At 35.5% G+C, this 21,202-nt stretch overlaps 1 protein-coding gene and 1 pseudogene across 2 annotated transcripts; both read right to left on the minus strand.

Moving 5' to 3' along the window:
* Positions 1 to 3,714: 3,714 nt before the first annotated feature.
* On the minus strand, positions 3,715 to 6,415 carry LOC120191670 (heat shock 70 kDa protein 8-like). Of its 2 annotated transcripts, none has more exons than XM_039194578.1 (2): positions 6,313 to 6,415; positions 3,715 to 5,569 (listed from the first exon to the last, which is right to left on the minus strand). In XM_039194578.1, exon 2 carries the CDS (start codon positions 5,558 to 5,560, stop codon positions 3,848 to 3,850), a length of 1,713 nt encoding a protein of 570 aa, XP_039050509.1. In that variant the 5' UTR covers positions 5,561 to 5,569; positions 6,313 to 6,415; the 3' UTR covers positions 3,715 to 3,847. The 2 variants fall into 2 exon arrangements, with proteins under 2 accessions (XP_039050509.1, XP_039050508.1); XM_039194577.1 differs by having other exon boundaries at positions 3,715 to 5,591; positions 6,328 to 6,388.
* Positions 6,416 to 16,501: 10,086 nt separating this feature from the next.
* Positions 16,502 to 19,582, minus strand: LOC120192114 (annotated as a pseudogene).
* Positions 19,583 to 21,202: the final 1,620 nt, after the last annotated feature.

Raw genomic sequence — 21,202 nt, forward strand, 5'->3', positions numbered from 1 at the left:
TTGTCGTATTTTAAAGAGATATATTGGCGTTTTCAAGATTGTATCTTGTTATTAATATCTATTTTACTCATATTTTTGGTAAACAATTTTAAATATTAAAAATATATTTTATTTTATTAAAATAATTCAAAAATACTATATATGTTACCTTTATATATTAATAATTAATATTTTAATGCATATATATTTTTTATAGATGAAATATCAATTTCTATTGATTTTTCTTAAAAATTAGTTGAAACATTAAGTTTAATTGAATGATTAAATTCATATACAAATATTCAACCTCAAACATATAATCTTGTCTCTGTCTCTGTTGATATCCTCAATTTATTATGCATAGCAACCAAATTCAATCTAAAATATGTTGGGACGACCAATGTAATCGAATGAATAATCTAATTTATCTCATTTAGAACGATATTTTAAATCTTATTTAAAGTGAATGTATCCATGTGTGATTAAAATATATCTTATTACATGGAAGATTGGACCGACCAATGTACATGCAAAATGTGTACATAGTGTAAACATGTTATCGAATTGCTTAACTGCAAGTAAAGACATTGAAAAATCAAGTAGGTTATTACATCCATTCAAACCATTTCCCCAGTCAACTTCATACATAGATAATGAAAACAAGAAATCAACTGCTGAAAACTGACAAGCCAACAACAAGAAGCCAAAAATTCCAAACCTATCTCACCAACAATCATGTATAATTACGTTAAGTTATTCGAATTCTAATTCTACCGAATTATTTTAAGTATTTACATCCGGTACATATTCAGATACGTGTATCCGTATCATTGGAACACTCGCCGGAAGTCGTCGAATATAACATACACAATTTTTGTGCATCAATGTCTAGCCGGCAATGGAGGTGCACTTGATTCCATCAGTATTGACCATAAAACATGCACATCTTCACAAGGGCAGGATTTCACATCCTCGTACAAAATGTATATCCCTCGTCCTACAGGGAAAAAGGAAACGATAACTTAGACGAAGAATTCCGGAAACATATGAACACCAGAATTAGAGACGGATATAGAATTTTATATTAGAGAAGAGGGTATGGATTAACGTACTTTTCTTCTGAGCCAGGCGAAACCAGAGCTTCTTCAACGGAGAGAAGAGGGATTGAAGCCACCCCATTTTCAGAAGCAGTGGCTTTGGCTCATGTAGGTGACAAGAAGAGAAGTTCCTGCAGACTGAAAAACAATGAACTGTAATGGGAAAATTTTCTAGTTTTTTCCTTGCTTTTATTGGGAATTTTTTTACTAATTTCTTGGTTGCCAATCATGGATTGATTTTGATGTTGTTGCAGTGTCATTGTCGAAACCCTAATTTTTTAGAACCCTTGTGGAATAAGAAGCCATCCCACCAATAAGCTTTGGTTTTTAGGGCTCTGCTTAACCTTAACCCTCTTTTTTGCTATATTTTAGTCTCACTTAACTTCACTTGTGCTTCAAGCCACAACTCTCTAGTTTCCTACGTTGTGGATAGGCTTCATTTGTGGGGTTGCTTCTTTTTATCTTTACCCATACATTTTTGACCTCTCTGGTTGCGTGATAAGAATCTATACTTTATTTAAATAAGATATCGGTTTTAAATTTTATGAACTACGATCGAACTCAACTTTAAATTGATCGAGTTTTGACGTGATTATGGAATATTGATAATCTTTTTAGAAGAAAACCCTAGATGAGAAGTAAATTATAAGTAGTGATAAACATGAGGTAAGTCGAGTTGGATTTTGGTCAACTCGAGTATTATATTACTCCATCCATCATTCGATTTGAAATCTAATCTGGTTTTTGAGATAAAAATTCATACATGGATTTGATTTTGATTGACTCGAGTATTATATATAAAATAGTATCATTTTTATTCCGACCTAATTATAAAAATATATAAATAAAAAGGATATTGATGATTCCATTGAAGAGAACCCTAGATGAGAAGCCAACTATAAATAGGGATGAATAGAGGTCATGTTGGATTTTAATAGTGTCAAATCCCGATTCGTTTTTTAGAATAAAAAATATCATTTGACCCCATACAAGTGTGTGTATATATATGAGATATAATTATGCTAGACAATGTAAAACTATTTTAATTTTACATAGATTTAGAACTATTAAATGATTGAATATATATATATATATATGAGATAGAATTATGTTAGATAATGTAAAACTATTTTAGTTTTACATAGATTTAGGAATGTTAAATGAGTGAAAATATATGGATGAGATTAACAAAATATTCACTAGACAAAAAAAACAATGAATTAATCTCAACCATCTATTTTCACTCATACAACGGTATTAAATCTATGTAAAACTAAAGAGTTTTACATTATGTAAGTAGATCTTAATTTTATATATATATCATTTTTATTTGGTAAAGAGGGTATAATTGAAAAAATATAGATATAAGAGTATTATTACAATTATTTGTAAATATATAAATGATAATTATACTATTATCTCTAATTAAGCAAAAAAATTGTTTTAAATTTAAATATGACTCGATCTTATTCTTAAAAAAACATTATTTTACCTAACTTGAACTTTTCTATAAAACGCTATCACAATATCAAAATCAGTTAAATTCGAATCTACTAGGCTGGCCTATTGGGTGACTTTAAATTGTGATAGTGGGCATTGCTTGCTGACCCAGAAATTGGAGTTTGCTCATCATTAGTATTAGGACTTGAAAAGAGCCTATGATTGTTACTGGCTCTTCATCTCGGCTTTAATTAGGGATGAACATGGGTATGGTTGGGTCGGATTTTTGGTTCACCCGACCCAATCCGAGAGCAATGATTCCTCCACCCGAGATTAGACACGACCCGCATGAAATAGGATTTCACCCGACCAAACACGACCCGATATATAACTTAAAAACCCGACCCGACTTAATTCGACCCGAAATAATAATAAAATATTATTTTTATTCAATAAAAACAATAACTTAATTGAAAAAATATATATAGAGAGGGGTATTATTGTAATTATTTCTAAATATATAATGAAATTTATATATTTTTTTCGGGTCAGGTCGAGTATTTTTCACCATAAACCTGAATTCGATCCGATTCAAACATCAAATTGAAAAAAACCAAACCCGACCCGGCTCCATTTAAAAAATCCCTAGCTTTAATTTCCTTTATAAAGAAGTTCACACTTTTGTTTAATACAGGTTTTTTATAATTATTATTATATATTAGACCTTTATTTATGTAGATATGAAAATATTAGAGATCTTGTTTTGTCATTTAACCTTAAGAATTTCATGATTTCTTAAGGGACTAAAGAATAGTTTTTCCTTTTTAGTAGGAGCCAGAGATAACCTAGCTGCTGATGGCGATTGCAAGGATTGTGAGCAATATCGAAGCTGGGGGCAGGGGAATGGCCGCATGGCCCCTAAATTGGTAAAATTGCACGTTAACCGCTACTCAATCCAAGTTTAGAAAGACATTATTTAGGGTTAACGTCTAATTTTAAGTAAAAATTCGTATTGAATATTTTTTTCCTTTAAACCTGAATCCGATCTCATCCCTAAAACTACACGTGAATTTTCAAAAAAAAAAAAAAATCTTACCTTATAGAGTCGAATCAGAAATCAAAACTTGTCTATGTCCATCCCTTGACTTCAACACTGACAACTTTTCATGATACAGAGACAGTACCGAAGTGGTTTAAATTACATGCTTTTATTTCATTACACCAAGTCTGAAAAACACATCACACAACTGTTCTTGCTAACCCAGATTCTCTAATAGACGGGAAAAAAAAATAGAACACTCGAATCGGATGCGACAACGGGTGCATCAAGTTCATTTCTTCTGTACCGTCACCAGGTCCAGAGTAGACCCATAAGCTCTATGCAGCGCTTCAGCGCACCAGCCGTGCCCGTCATCAACCGTCGGCATCCTTACTTCCATTACAGGAACAACAGGTTGTTGAGCACCCGGCAGTACGACCCCGGCCAAAACTCTCAGCACATTCGATGCATCGATATCCATGCAGACGTTTATCTCCGGAACACTTTTTGGTGCAGGAGGAAGTCCAGTAATCTTGAAATATCCGAGCAGATGATTCTCTTCTACCTTATCCACTTCCCCCTCATAGACGACTATCAATACCTCGGTCTGGTTATCGTGGACAGTTGTGAAGACCAGTTCTTTCCGAGCAGGCATTGTAGTGTTTCTAGGTATAATCGGCACGAAAGTGTTCCCATTAGCTCGTATCCCGATACCAAGAGGTGTGGCTTGAATGGTTAGTAAGTCCAAGTTGCCAAAAGGATCACCGATACCAGAAGCCACTGCTCCTTCCAGTGCAGTCCCAGAGACCGCTGCTTCGAGTGGGTTCATACCTTTGTAAAGTTCTCTTTTGCATATACTCTTGACCAGATTTCTTACTTTTGGAATATACGAACAGCCGCCCACAACAATTACATCGGTCAGATCATCTACCACTACCTTTGCATCATGTAAGCACTGGATTACGAGACTCTCACACCTCTCGAATATCTTCTGGTTTACCTCTTCGAATTCGTCCCGGTTCACCTTCCGACATATTCTTGACCCATTACCCAATTCTACATCAATTTGCACACTTTCTTCAAAAGAGAGCTTGTGGATGGCATCCTGAGTTGAAACTCGAAGTAGCCCCATTGACTTGATCTCGTTAATCCTGCGGCCCGAGAAGAGGTTATCATAATTTGGCAGGAGATGACGCATCATGTTCTGAAGAAAGTCCTCACCTCCGGTTGCACTTCCAGCTAAGGCTTTTATCTGTGAAACTCCTCCGGCTGTGGCTGTTACAGCAACATCGCAATAGCCGGCACCCATATTAAAGATTAGAGCGATCTTTTCACTTCCACTGCCCATATTATCGTGTATCAACTGTTGTTGCTGCTGTGCGTATAGTAACGCAACAGCAGTTGGTTCAGGCATCAATCTAAGAACATGAAGACCAGCCATCGCACAAGCCCGTTCAATTCGAGTCAATTGAAACCGACTAAACGAAACCGGGATGGACAATACAACATTTCTTATAGGCCGCTTCAATTGAGATTCAGCCATGACTCGTAGCTCAACCAGAAATATAGCAAGAACTTCTTCAGGTGTAGTGGATCTCCAAATATTGTTCACCAAGGCCGCAAGAAACGGACGAACGCCAATGTCCAATGTCTGAACCAGAAAAGGAAGACTTTTGCTTGCGTGAACAACCGGATCAGTGTCAACTCTTCCAATGAGGCGCTTCATGTTGAAGATAGCAGCTCCGGATAACATTTCATGCTCATGGGAGAGTTGATAGCTCACTCCACCCGAAGGAATTTCATCTTTGAAGGTGACATACGATCGCATTAGCTTCTGGTTCCTAGTGTTCCTCAGAAGCTCAACTTGCGAGCCATTCCAGATAGCGACGCTGCATTGTGAAGTTCCAATATCAATTCCAATCGCGATTTCTGGAAAAGCAGACGAAGATTTCTCCTCCCCTGTCGTTTCACTGTCGGATACCACAGTGTATGCCTGTTCAGCCATTACTTCAAACTGGAAAAACAATTAACAGAAACTATATTTATCATAAGACTCAAGATCAACGAATTAAAACGTCTAACAACTCGAAAAACAACTCATGATCCTGAAAGATTTAGACTTATCTACAACAAGAAATTTCGAGAAACTATTAGAAGTCCTTGTCTACACAATGATATAGAATATAATTTCACCCACCATAGATCATACCTTCATTTCTTTTACCAAAATTAAACTTTTTTTTACCAAGTATAAAAACCCAAAATGATAAACAGATGAACATAGAATACCATTTTAGCCTCCAACACTATGGAATTATACAAACAATTTATTCATGCAGGTCTTTTAACAAACACTTGAAATGCGCTATCGCTTCATCTATTACTAATCAGAACCCTGCAATTCTAAGATTTTCTAAACTAAAACCTCAAAACCCCACCATCAACATAAAATTTACATTCAAATGCTTATCTTAAAATCAATAAAGAAAAGTGAAATAGCTGCCTCTTTCTTTTCCTAACTCATAAACTCAAGCTCAACTTCAACAATTTCATTCAAAAGCCATTAAAATTATAATAAAAAAAAACAACAAATGAAATTTTCCTAGAAATGGTTAATAACCCATCAAGAATATCATAAAGATGAAATCTTTTAGCATAAAAAGACAAACTGGTTGACAACCAAGTTGTTGAATTTCCAATACAAAGCTATATATAAACTAATTACAAAAGAATCAACTTTTAGCGAGAAATGCAAACCTGATCAACAGAAACTGCAAAATGGTAAAATAAAATTTTGGGGGCTTGAGAGAATGTTGAATTGTGGGGAGAAGACAAAGGTGGCAAAGAAATAGAATAAAGAGAGTCGAAGAGGCGAGAAGAGTGGAAAGTGACACATGGAAATATAATACAATGTTTGCTTTGCTTTAGGTTCTAGAGTTTCCCAGAGAGGTGCACATTTTTTTCTCATTTTATTAAATGATTTATCTATATATATTATTATTTATAATAAATTATATGCTTAGTATTTAAACTATACTCAAATTTTAATTTTTAAAATTATACATAATATTTAATTTAAATTTTAATTTGATATTCTACTATTAAAAATTTAACAATACAAATTACGTGAAACTTATATTACAAGATTCGTGGAATATCGAAAAAGGAAATACTTTCACTTCATCAATACAAACATCTACTGATAAAAATTTAAGGGTATAAAGTTCTAAATTTAAGGTATAAAGCTATATTAGAAAATTTATACAAGATGTGTCAAAAATTTATTAGGAGTACAAATTTTTAGAAAGTTATGTAAAAAATTCAAGGGTATAACGTTCTAAAATGTGTAAATTTGTTCATCAATAAAAATATAAATAAATATTTAATTATATGAAAATTAAAAATAAATTAAATTGTCATCGTCGCTAGCAACCTATCGATTCATCTCTTTAGTTAATCTGGTAGTAAGGATATTTAATAGAAGGGTCCAGAAATGAGGTGAGGTATGGGCCCTAAGCTTAAGTTTAGGCTCGGTTGGTTTTAAAACTGGGTAGACTACAATTTTAGTCACTAAAGTTTATTTATTTGTTTTTATTTGATCACACTTTAATTTTTTTAATTTCATTTCTAAAAAATTGGTTTTTACTTGTTTTGTTCGCTTAATTATTAAGTGTCCAACGTTAGCACCAAACACTGCATTATGGAGCCTTTTATTACTTAATTTTTCCTAAAATTTAAGTTTCTTTTTCGTGGTTTAAATCTTTATCTATTGTTGTTAGTGTCAGACTTCGAATTTAATTTAAAATTTAATTTAAGTTAGGGATCAAATTGAAAAATTTTGAAACTTTCAGCTCATTTTAGAAGCTACAGAAAATTTAGAGACCTGCGGGGTTTCGAACCACTTTCACATAGTAAATTCGCCCATCACCTTTCCAATAGGCTAGGTCAATACTTATGTCATATATTAATAAAATATAATTTTAATTTTAATTTTTCTGGGTGTTAACCCAAAAACCAAAACCCCTATTTTTTTTCTAGTGGTCATGAAACAATCTAAAACCCTAAATTCCAAACCAAACAAACCCCATCCTCAAGCCTTCGACCTTTAATTCGCCCATATCTGACCAGTTGTGGACAACACCGATATCACTATTAGCTTTGACATCTTCCCGTGAACCAACCCCGTCTGTTGGCTCACCTAAATCGACCACCATTTTGCCGAATTGAGAGAGAGAGAGAAGCTACTCGACTTGTCGTTGCTCCTTTCGTCGTTTCATAGTCAATTGATCGCCGGTTAGTGTCATCGTCACCTCCAGTCGAAGCGTCGTGATCTTCCGACCAAAACCAACCATCGATCATCGAAGGCCACCGCTGTTCGTCGTGGAAAACTCGCTGAAGTTTCGTCGAGAACCCCCTACCCTTCAATTTTTCTCAATTTTTGGTCGTTCAAGGTGTTGGCTAACCTCACTGCCCTGAGCATTGAACTCCCCAACTCCGTGTGACCAAAACCTGACTGAGTTCGATGCTGATTGTCATTTTTTTGGCCAACCGTCGATGTTGGTACTCGTGGATCTCCTCATCGTTCGACTAATTGACCAGGTTCCTCCCGATCCGCTCGTGCGGGAGAGCCCGTGAATACTCTCGAAGAGCCTAGTGAAGCCGATGTTCGATAGATATCCTAGACTGATTCTTTTTGTGAGGTGTGTTCCTTTTGTGCCATATAGTTGTTTTAAATATATGTTTGAAATACCATGTGCACATGATTGTTTTATCTGATTTTGCACTGTGTCTAACTGTTTGACTTGATTCTGTATGAATTATCTGATTTAAAGTCTGATTTATGATTTATTAAAGTAAGCCTGATTGTTTTATTCATGTTCTCTGGTAACTATTTTTAACGATAAATAAATATGTCTGAACTCTGATTTCTTGTTATCACTGGTTACTGTCTTAAAAATGTTTTCTTTGGGCTATTAGGAGATCTAGTATGAAGTCTTTGTAGGTTCATTTTCAGTCAAATTGATAATTCCTTATATAGGTTCAAATCGATCGAACTGGTAATTCCTTATGAACCTAAGGTGACTTTTGGGTGGGCTCCTAGGCCTAATGAGCCTAGTGGTAAGACCTTATAGACCCTAAGATACCCCCTTAGGATGACTCATCTGCTGTGTGCATTAGGTAAGTCTTAATGGGCCTGAGGGCACACCCTTTAGGTGGGCACATACGCTTCGACTAGGGTAAGACTTTATGGACCCAAGGTGCTCCCTTAGGTTGACACCTACGCCCTTTAGGCCTAAGGTAAGTCCTTATGGATGCAATTCTGGGGAACTGCATATGGTGTTCGGTTGGAGGGTGATTCTATATTTTTAAGCCAAAAACATTACTGACGTTTTTACAATTTGGAAATGAACTAATTTTGGAAACTTTATTGACGTTTCATGACCTTATTGATGAACTGATTTTGAAAGCTAAACTATATGTTTTATTTATGCACTGTTGGAACACACTAAGCTCCCTGGCTCACACCCCCAAATTTCTCTCTTTCAGATACTTTTTGATAGGCGACCCGTACCTGGCATTTGGAGGATCAACAATTCGTACTGTACATTTTGTTGTAATGTTTTTATCTTCCGATTTGCCTTTATTTTGGGTGACATGTGCCTATATTTTGAAAATGTTGGTTTTATGTTTTATATTGCCTTTGATACTGTTGTTGGAATATCTTATTTTATTTAGTTTTTATGACTTTTAATTATCTGGAATTGAATTTTAATGTTATCAATTATATTTTTAAAGATATTTATTCGTAATATGATTTTACATTATTGAAAAATGTTTTGGAAAATTGTATCGTAATCCGCTAGATCTGGTTATAACGTATAGGTCAGGTCTAGGGGGTTACAAATTTAGGTATTAGAGCTTTTAGTTTTAAAACATCGGGTTGTGAATGGGTCTAAACTAAAAATATGGTTTTTAAAATATTTTACAAAATAAGTCACGAAGGCCATGTCACCAAGTTTTTATGAGTTTAGCTATATGCGAGACTACAAGTGCCAAATTTAACCTTAGGCTTTATCTTTCTGTAGCGAAACTCGAGATCCACTAAGATGAATGCTAGACGTGGTTGTTGACCTGACTGTGGGTGAGGTCGAGTGACTATATTTGTGGACCCTATAGATGAGATGCGTATAGATCCCCCCATCTCCGGTAGATAATTCTGCTTCTGCGACCCCGATAGATCTACCTCCTGCACTTGGTATAGGTTTGACGACTCCAGTTATAGGAGCTATCGATTATGAAACTGAGCTTGCTAAGGTTATGTTAGATGAAAATCTTTGTAGGCAGTTCCTTCAGTTGATTCAGGGAGCGATCAAAGCTGCAAATGTTGCACCTGAGGTCCCCATTTCTCAAACTCTAATTGCTAATGGAGTTAGGACCTTTGGAGGCCCTCTTAGTGGAGCTCTGTGTGGCACCCATCTCCCGTATACCTTTCTGTATACGAGCTACAGATGTCATATAATTTTAAAACCAATACTATTTTGTTGATTTTATAAAACATTTTAATTTACTTAAAATAAAACATACATGTAATAATATAAACAACAAAAAGAGAGGTTAAACATTTCACCGTTTACAGAAGTTTGATTTAAAAGATTTCTAGAGCATTTCTTTTTCTAAACCTATTACATGCCAACTAAAATACATCAAGAGTAGACATGTAAGTCGTATTGTTACTGACGGGGTGACTTTGGCTTGGATGTCTATTGATCTCCCTACTTAGCGGGTATTCTACAAACGCATGAAATAAACACACGTTAAATATTACTTAATCATAAATACAATTCTAAACACAATTTATTTAATTACAATTCACATTTCAAGAGATTCTTTCAATTCAATAAACACTCTATGGTTTACATCGGTATTGTTGATACCTTCATTTCTCAACCATTACTATAATCTATGTGGGTTGCATACCCTTTACCAATATAAAAATCCATATCCTTATTATAAATTTCTTATGTTTATACACATATTTCCCATATGGAAATTCATACACTTAGTATGAATCTCTTAACATATTGTATACAAAGTGCCCAATACAGAAATTCATACACTTAGTATGAATTTCTTAACTTTTTGCACACGAAGTGCCCAATACGGAAATTCATACACTTAGTACGAATTTCTTAACTTTTTACACACGAAATGCCCAATACGGAAATTCATACACTTAGTACGAATTTCTTAACTTTTTGCACACGAAGTGTCCAATACAGAAATTCATACACTTAGTATGGATTTCTTAACTTTTAGCACACGAAGTGCTAAATACAGAAATTCATACACTTAGTATGAATTTCTTAACTTTTTGCACACGTAGTGCCCAATACGGAAATATATACACTTAGTATGATTTTTTTAACTTTTTGCATACTTAGTGCCATTGGGTAATCACCATATATATATATATAAACAATTTCTACAACTATGATTATTATAGCATATATGTACATAAGTAAATGCATTCACCTGGCTCGCCTTGCTTATATATCCAAAATGGGAAGATGATTACTCCGGGATTTGGCCTTTGGCTTTTACTTTACTCGACTAGGGCTTGATTACGATATATTCCATATTCATTAAATACATGTATAATATCAATTGTTAGTATCTTTCCTAACAATTATACTTAAACATTAATAAAAAGTACTTATTATTAACCTTTCTACAACAATATCAACCTATCTTAAAATTTATGGCTCTTCAATATTGATACCCCTACCATGGTATCGATACTACTATACTATGGTATCGATACCTCCTTCTGGTATCGATACCAATTTTTAATTCGATGTTACATGGTATCGATATCCTTACCATGATATCGATACTACCATACTATGGTACTGATACCCTCCTATGGTATCGATACCATTTTTGCATTCTATTTCAAAATGGTATCTATACCTTCCCTTCGGTATCGATACTCCCCCTTAGGTATCGATACTGATAATCAGTATCAATATTACTTAATTAATTCATCTCATTTTAGCCTATAGTATCGATACTGTTTTATCAGAACCGATACCCATGCCCAAATTTTCCAGTTTTCAACCCGAAACATACCCAAATTTGGCCAATCTTCCTCTCATTTACCCCTAACAATATTATGTAACTTTTATCCACTTAATCATACTAACTTTCCTTCATTTAGATACTTAAAACATCTAGTATCCCTCAATAACATTTGATTCCAAGAATCACACCAAAATTTCTAACTTTTTTTTACATTCATCCCATGCTTCTAATCTTTCATTTACCTCTTTGACAAGTCAATTTTATAAATAAACCTCAATAAACACTCATAAATTGACATATCATTATAAACCATTTTTCTAAAATCTCCTATATTTCTCTTATCTCATTGTTTTAATTTCTTCTAAACATTCCTTAAGCTTTCATCATATACAAGGCTTCAACATTCAACCAAAAACAAAGGAATAAACTAGTAAATTAAAAACTCACCTTTGAGCTATAGAGGAGCTTTGTTACGAGGGAAAGAGGAAGAAAAAGGAAGAAGACTTTGTGTAACCTAATTCCCTTTTCCCATTTTCTTTAATACCAAATTAAAAATGCATTTTAATTTCTCTTTCATTTAAAGGACTAAAATGCCCTCTTAATATTCCATTGTCACAATTTAGTATAAATCATTCATCTTAATCATTCTCATATTTTATCATTTAATCAAACAAATCCTCCTATTTTTAAATCATTTCAATAAAGTCCTTAATTCAATATTTGGGGCATTATACTTTGACTGAGACTGAGGATTGGCTCTGCAATACTGAGCGATGCATGGACCCGCTAGGATTAGACCCTCAACAACGTTATTTGGGAGTTATCTCTATGTTGGACGGGAATTCCCATACCTGGTAGGAGTTTGTTGTGAGCAGTGTTCCGACCGATCGCTTGACCAGGGATTTCTTTATGGAGTGTTTTAGGTGTCATTTTCTGATATAGTTTTATCTAGCTCAGAGACGATATCATTTTCAGGATATGGTTCAGGGAGATATGATTGTTTCTAAGTACGAGATCAAGTTCTTGAAGTTAGTCATGTATGGTTCTAGTCTGGTACCTACTGAGATCGATAGGTGCTAAAAGTTTGCTCAAGGAATCTGATAAGAGCTGCATTGTCAGGTGGTTACTCACTAGGATGAGGTGTTTGATGTCGTAGTAGGGAGACCAAAGGACACTGAAGAAGTTGAGGCTTCTGCTCCTAATAGAGATAAGGTAGATCGAGATCACTCTAGAATGTCTTCCGGTCAGTCTGAACTTTCTGTATGCCCCGATAAGAGAACTTGTATTGCTTCTCATCATATGAGTCATACTGGTTCAATGCCTATGTCACCTCCACCCCAATAGTTAGTTGAGGTGATTCTTCAGGTTTTACTCTAATACCGAGTTGTGAGCACTGTAGAAATCGACATAAGGGAAAGTGCAATAAGAAAATGGGTACTTGTTATCGATGTGGATCTAGTGAGCACTTTTTGAGAAATTGTCCACATCCATCTTATGTCGATCAGACCCCGCTCAAACTCCTGCACAATCACAGGCTTCTGTTCAGACTCCCGCTAGGATTCAGAGTCAGGGTAGGACTTCCAGATATGTTTCTAGGGTCGACAATAAAGCTCGACCGTAGAGTAGAGGACTAACTACTTCTGATGCTCGACAGCTTGCCCTTGTCTACGCTACTCGACGTTCAGGTGATTAGTTGAACCAGAGACTTCTGCAGGTATAGTTATTTTTATTTCTGTTTCTTGCCATGTATTTCTAAAAATGCCCTCAAATACTCGAGTTTCATATCTTAAGGCCTTTCAGACTTTTGATTAAGGCATCAGAAGCTTGTTTTCCCTCCGAGTCTAATAAGATTTCTATTATCGTCAATAGAGGAATTGGTTTTTATCCTCTGAAGGAACTATTAGAGACCTAGTTTTTGTTTATTGTTTGATTCTGGTGAATTTTGAGGACGAAATTCTTTTAAGAGGATGAGAGTTGTCACACCCCGAATTTACTTTAAGTTAGGGACCAAATTAAAAAAATTTGAAACTTTTTGCCCATTTTAGAAGCTACATAAAATTTAATGACCTAACCCTAAATTACCCCAATTTCTATTAACAGAGAAAAATAATAAAGAAACAAGTTAGGTGGCTGTAGGGATTCAAACCCCTGCCACCCAATAAAACCACCCATCACCCTACCATTAGGCTAGGCTACTATTTGTGTTTTATATTAATAAAATATAAGTTTTATTTTAATTTTCTGGGTGTTAACCCAAAAACTAAAAACCCAATTTTCCCCCATGGTCATGAACCAGCCCCAAACCCCAAACTAAACAAACCTCATCATCAAGTTTTTGACCACCGATTCGCCTATCTCCGACTAGTTGTGGACAACACTGACACCACCACCAGCTCTGACATCCTCTCAAGACCCAACCTCTTTCGTTGGCTCACCGAAATCAACCATCACTTTACCGAATCGAGAGAAAGAAACTGCTCGACTTGTAGTTGATCCTTTCACCATTTCATAGTCAATCGACCGTCGATTAGTGTCACCGTAACCTCTAATCGAAGCACCGCGATCGTCTGACCAAAACTTAACCGCTGATTATTGAAGGCCACCATCGTTTGTCGTGGAAAGCTTGCTGAAATTTCGTCAATAACCCTCTGCCCTTCAAGTTTTCTCAATTTTTGGCCGTTCAAGGCGTTGGCTCGCTTGACCGCCCCGAGCACCGAACTCCCCAGCTCCGTGTGACCAAAACCCGACTGAGTTCGACGTCAATCGTCGTGGTTTTCACTGACTGCCGACATGGGTACTCGTTGATCTCTTAATCGTTCGATTGATCGACCTGGTTCCTCCCGATCCGCTTGTACATGAGAGTCTGTGAATACTCTCGAAGAGCCTAGTGAAGCCGGTGTTCAATAGATATCCTAGATTGATTCTTTTTGTGAGGTGTGTTCCTTGTGTGTCATATAATTATTTTAAATATATGTTTGAAATACCATGTGTGCATAATTGTTTTTATCTAATTTGCAATGTGTTATGTGTTTGACTTGGTTTCGTATGAATTATCTGATTTAAAGTCTGATTTTTGATTTATTAAAGTAAGCTTGATTGTATGATTCATGTTCTCTGGTTATTGTTTTTAATGATAAATAAATATGTCTGAACTCTAATTTCTTGCTATCATTGGTTAATGTCTGAAAAAATATTTTCTTCGGGGTACTTTGGGATCTAGTATGAAGTCTCTATAGGTTCAGCTTCGGTCAAATCGGTAATTTCTTATATAGGTTGAGACCGATAGAACTGGTAATTTCTTATGGACCTAAGACAACTCTTGGGTAGGCTCTTAGGCATAATGTGCCTATTGGTAATACCTTATGGTCCCTAAGGTACTCCCTTAGGGTGGCTCCTCTGTTGTGTGCATTGGGTAAGTTCTTATGGGCATGAGAGTACAACCCTCAGGTGGGCACCTACGCTTCAGCTAGGGTAATACCTTAAGGACCCAAGGTGCTCCCTTAGGTTGACACATACGCCCTTTGGGCCTAGGGTAAGTTCTTATGGATACAATTATGAGGAACTGTATATGGTGTTATGTTGGAGGGAGATTTCTATATTTTTAAGCTAAAAACACTACTGACGTTTTCACAATTTGGAACTGAACTGATTTTGGAAACTTTATCATCGTTTCATGACCTTATTGATGAATTGATTTTGGAAACTTTATCATCGTTTCATGACCTTATTGATGAATTGATTTTGAAATCTAAACTATATGTTTTATTTTTGCACTGTTGGAACACACTGAGCTCCTTAGTTCACTCCCCCAAATTTCTATATTTCAGATACTTTTTGATAGGCGACCCGTACCTAGCATTTGGAGGATCGACACATTTCTACTGTACCTTTTGTTGTAATGTTTTTATCATCTGATTTGTCTTTATTTTGGGTGTCATGTGCCTATATTTTGAAAATGTTGGTTTTATGTTTTATACTACCTTCGATACTGATGTTGGAATATTTTATTTTATTCAATTTTTTTACGAATTTAATTATATGGAATTGAATTTTAATGTTATCAACTATATTTTTAAAGATATTTATTCATAATATGTTTTTACATTATTAAAAAATGTTTTGTAAAATTGTATCGTAATCCGCTAGATCTGGTTGTAACATATAAGTCGGGCCTAGGGGGTTACAGCTAGATTATCATTATCGCTTTTGTTGTAATTGATATCAAAATGTTCACTTTTATTCTTCTTTTTAATTTTATCTTCCTTAAAATTGAAAAAACTAAAATCAGAGCTTTGGCCTTATCGTAGTCTGATACGCAATCTCTATAGTTAGATTATTGTGAAATTGAAATATATTGTTTTTATCTTTAATGTCTCAAACATTCGAATTTGAAAGAAAATATGTCGGTGAATCAGTTCAAAAATCTAGATTTGAAAGAAAAGCTTCAAGATATTTTTTCATAAATATACCAAAAAAATAAACAGTGTTAAAAACTTAATAATTAAATAGCCAAAACGAGTAAAATTAAAAGTTTAGTGATGAAATAAAAAAGTTAAATTTCAATGACTAAAACAGAAACATAATCAAAGTTAAAATTTTTGAATGGTATTGAGAAAGTTTGGTCATATTAAATATAACAACTTATTAAATATTTAAATTTATTATTTGTTATAGAAAATCTGGTCAAGATTAGAAATTGAAATAATAATTTGTGATCGGAATAACGGTCGATGTGTATATATTAAAAATATTATTTGAAATGATAAGATATTAAAAATATTATTTGAAATGATAAGATATTAAAAATATTATTTGTTATTATAATCATAACAAACTTGATACGACTGAAACTACAACCGCATGGCTAAACCCTCAAATGGAGATGCTATTAGGGATGCCCTTCCCTGTGAGTCCACCTTCTCTAGAATAATCCGACGTATTAGGATACATCAACATGTACGGCATCTTCACCGGTCCTGCTCTGTTTTTCAGTTTCCCGTCATTGTTCCTTTCCATTATCCTTCTTTCAATTTCCACCAGCTTCTTCCCAAATCTTTCAAATGCAGGGTTCATCGTCAGTCGTCCACTCCGCCGTCTCCCTTTGCCCGAGGTATATTTCATCGGTCGAATGTCGTGACAACACCTCTATGAGCGAGACACCCAGCAGGGTCTGGAATTGTGCGGTGATCGTTTTCAAAATGACCAAGTCTGGGTCTTTTTTAAGTTCTTCGTACTGGTCGGTGTCCGGTACCGGCATGAACCGTCGGCTGACCGTTGGTCTGTTCGGGAGGTAGCCGGCGTATGGTTATTGTCCAAAGTTGACTGCGGCGTGGAAAGCTGATGCTATCCAGATGATGATCGTGCTTGTTTGGATGAGGTCGGCTCTTGTGTTCATCTCCGGCCACCATGGTTGGTTTTTCAGATCGCCATGGCCTTCGTTTTTGATCTCCGACCACCATGATTGGAGTTCGGCGTCGTGTTTGACTGCTTCATTTGATGGGTAGTAGAAAGTGCAGTACTCGGTGACCCATGTTTCAATGGCGGACCAGATTTCTAATCCGTCGACGGCGTAAGGGTAATCTTTTATCATGAGTTTCAGACCATGGGGACTGCTCGAGTCCGGGACTGCCATTCCTCTGAAAAATGAAGGGTTTTGTCAACAATGTCAAATTCTTAAAATCAACGATAACGTAGGAATATGAATACAAACTTAGAAATTTATATTAAAAATTTAAAAAATACAAAATTTAAAAATTTTAAGGTAGGATAGCATTCTAACGTTGCTCGATTCATCTCTACTTAAAATGTTATAAAAATATCATACGGCTTACCTCTTAACTAGATCAACAGGGAGAGCCTGGTCAGTGAAAACCTAGTTTCTGTAAATTGCAGAAGACATTTCCAATGCGTATTTACCAGGAAAGACTGTCAACTCAAGCACTCCACCGGCATTGATGGGGGTCTGACGAGCCAAAGCATTTATGTTCATCGTGTCACGGAAATGGGGATGAAGAAGCTTATATATGGGATGAACCACACTCTACTGACTATGAGTGGCGATTATAAATGGCTCAATCACAGCATGTGTGTTTAACCTGCAATCATGACAGAGAAAGAAGAAGAAAGCATTGTAAATCAACATGGTGCACTGGCGTTTTTCAGTAATTCAACATTCATGCAAATGAGAAATGAGCTGATGGTAGCCGGAATCGTTCACTGCAGCATAAGCTTTGGCCAATTGCCAGATCGAACCTTCGACTCCATCCTCCGCCGGGGTGAAAACTTTGCTTACGGCACCGTGGCCCTCCCCTTGGGGATGCAGCAAGCTCAACTCGATTGCCAGTGGCTTCAGCGTGCCGTCGTCTTGCAGGAAGAACAGTGTTCTCGTGCCGTAAGTCTTTGTGGTAGTCGAATTTATCCTACCTAGGTAAGGCATGAAGGCATCGTGATGGTTCAATATGAACAATTTGTTCTGCTTTAGAGCCTGGATCGAATTCGATCTGTTAGTATTATGGAAAGAAATGTTACAAACGAGCAAGAACAGATGAAGTGTGATATTGTACATCTTCCACTGTGAGTCCATTCATGTTACACTCAATGTGTTCCCTTCTAATGGTACTTTTCTGGTGACCATATTCTTTAGGATCAAGCTTGCTGACAGGAGGAAATTCCTACAGACTATATATAGCTTTTGAGATGAGAAAAAAGTAGAAAAGTTTTATGAGTTTGTTAAAAGAAAGGTCATATAATTACTTTGAGCCGGCTGATGACAATCGGGTTGACGCCGGTAAGAGTTTCTCGTGCAAACTCCTTGTCCGACCTCCAAGCAGACCTATCCTCTGTAACCACACATGGCATCATACGTTAGTTGTAATCTCGTATCTCCGATCTGTGAAAAGGTTTGTATGTACCTTTGATAACGCGGGCATCGGAAACTTCATCAATCTCTCATCGTCGTTACGAACGAGTTCCCTGATCAACTCCGAAGGGAGGCAATCCCTTATCTTCTTAATAGTGGCATCGCTTGGTAGTTTTATACCACCTTCATAGAGATCAAGTACATCTTGAAAGGAGTCAAACTCATTTATGGTTTTGTCACATAATGCTGCAATCTCAGGGACCAATACTTGAAACAGAGATTTCAAGGTGTAGGCGATGAAATCCGAAAACTTCACCTGGCTAAACCGTTCGTCTCGTGGAACATGGATGTTTAAGCTTAGAAGAAACAACCTACTCTCCGTCTTGGGATCTGTTGGATGCATTTTCGGTTAGTTCATGTTTACTGTTGTATGAAAGTAACAGATGCTACCATAAGAACAGTTCTTACCATTTTTGTGTGGCATCCGACCTGTTCTTCCTCTTCTAGGATATGGACAATTCGGTGATCCTCCGAGAACCGGACGATGACTATCTGGACCCTTTTCCGGCATTGCCAAGTCATTGTAGAAATCATAGTCATAAACTCTGTCCCATTCTTTGAGCGTTCCTTTTCCATCTCCCCTGAGATTCACCAACTCTTCTTCCCTATACTGTCGTAAAGGTTCCGGCATTTGGCATGGAAGGTAGGACTAAACCGAATAAATCGAAGTTATATGTCGCCCCAAATCTTAACAACCAAAATTAGATTAGAAAGTGAAGTTACCTTGTTGGAGAAGAAAACTCGATCGTACTTGTACCGAGGATAGACCAAGGAATTGCAAACGAAATGTACCCGGCCATGGCCGGGAACATCTTCCAGGGTGACTGTCTTGAGATAAAACTGGCTATGGTGTTTGTTTTTTATTATGAAAACTCCAGGTACACCCATGGATTCGTCCCACTCGAATGTGACCGAAAACGTGGCCTCTCCGGCCAATACCGGAGTGATCTTCGTGACCCAATTCTCCAAATTTGCAGGCTTCCCTTTCATCCCATTGGCTGCACATCGCACATATGTTAAACACATCAAATATTCTTTCCCTTACTTTCAAGATTTAGAACAAACACTTGGTGAACGAAAAGGAAACTGACCAGGATCGGTTGAAACAGCACTGATGAGCTGCAAAAAAACGCCTCTGCCAAAGAGCTCGTAAACTCAATCGAGTAAAGAAGCAATGAAATCCGTGTGAATCGATCCCACGACCACAAGGTTAAGAGCCTTGCACTCTACCACTGCCCATGATAACTAATCTGTATTTATTTATTGAAAGCATTTTACATCTTTATCTCTTTATTAGTACCTAATTAAAGTACATCATTCCAATATGGATGGGTTGGCCTGCCATATAACTTTGGAATAATGTATATATATATTTCTATTGATTGTATTGTTGTCTAAAGACTAAGGTCAATTATACACATATAAAGAATATTATTTTCTTAAACTTTTTTTGTTAGTATTTTAAAAAAGTTTAAAATAGATTAAATGGTTCCTGACTATCGAAAGTTACAAAATGGAGGAGGGTTATAGTGTGTTGTTTTATTGAGTCTCATGATTATTGAAAGTTACAAAATGATCACTCGACTATTCATATATTTCAAACTCGCCATTTTTTGTTAAAAATTGACATTCGTCTGATGAAATCTAATCATATAACCATTTCAATTGTATAGTATTTTGAGATTTTGGAATCATATTTCATCATATCCAGTTAGCAAGTTAATATCCGACTTAAACTATAGTCAAATTTTTAATGGAAAATGACAATTTTAGTACATATGAATAATCAGATGACCCATTTTGTAACTTTTAATAATCGGGGGACTCAACAAAACAACACCCTATAGTCAGAGGATCATTTTGTAACTTTCAATAGTTAGGGAACTCAGTAAAGCAATATCCTATAGTCGGAGGACATTTATGTACTTTACCTTAAAAAATGAATTCATGCGAGTAAGCACATTTTGTTGGTTGATTAGTTGTTTATCTTTGTTATCTCATATTTCCTTAAATCGTGGGTTCTAGACCTACTATGAATATTCCAATTCCTTTCCCTACAGTCCCTCTCTAGGTAGGATTAACATTAAATTTAAAATTTGTAAAAAAATATTATCGTAAGATAAACTTAATGATTTTATAGTCAGTTGGATGGTTTATATTTAGATAGACTTGATAAAATTAAACGCGAAAAACTAGTCACATTTCATGAAATTTTTTGAATTGTCTTCCTAGAATACTTACGAGCGACTCAAGATATATTAGATAAATTATTAATCTATTAGAAAACTCGATTAGATTTAATATTAATTGTGTATCATTAGTTTACTTTTATTTTAGGAAGTTTAAAATTTTTTCACTTGTTAAGAAAATTATTTATTTTCCTATGTATTAGTCAAAATTTAATAAATATTAGTGATTAAACAACTAATTTTATTGTTACTATTTTCTCGTCTTAAAATTTTCTACTTATTTACATTAGTGGATGATTCATGATTATAATAATGTAAATTAGTGGGAGGTTTTCTTGGGCGAGGGTAGGACTGTAACGAGTCGAGTTCAATTTGAGTATTGTTGAGCTCGACTCGACTTGAAAAATATAAAACTAAACTTGATTCGACTCTAAAGTTCACGAGCTTAAGATTGTCA

This window comes from Hibiscus syriacus, unplaced genomic scaffold, assembly GCF_006381635.1.
Source record: "Hibiscus syriacus cultivar Baekdansim isolate YM2019G1 unplaced genomic scaffold, ASM638163v2 tig00116971_pilon, whole genome shotgun sequence".
NCBI classification, from domain to species: Eukaryota; Viridiplantae; Streptophyta; class Magnoliopsida; order Malvales; family Malvaceae; genus Hibiscus; species Hibiscus syriacus.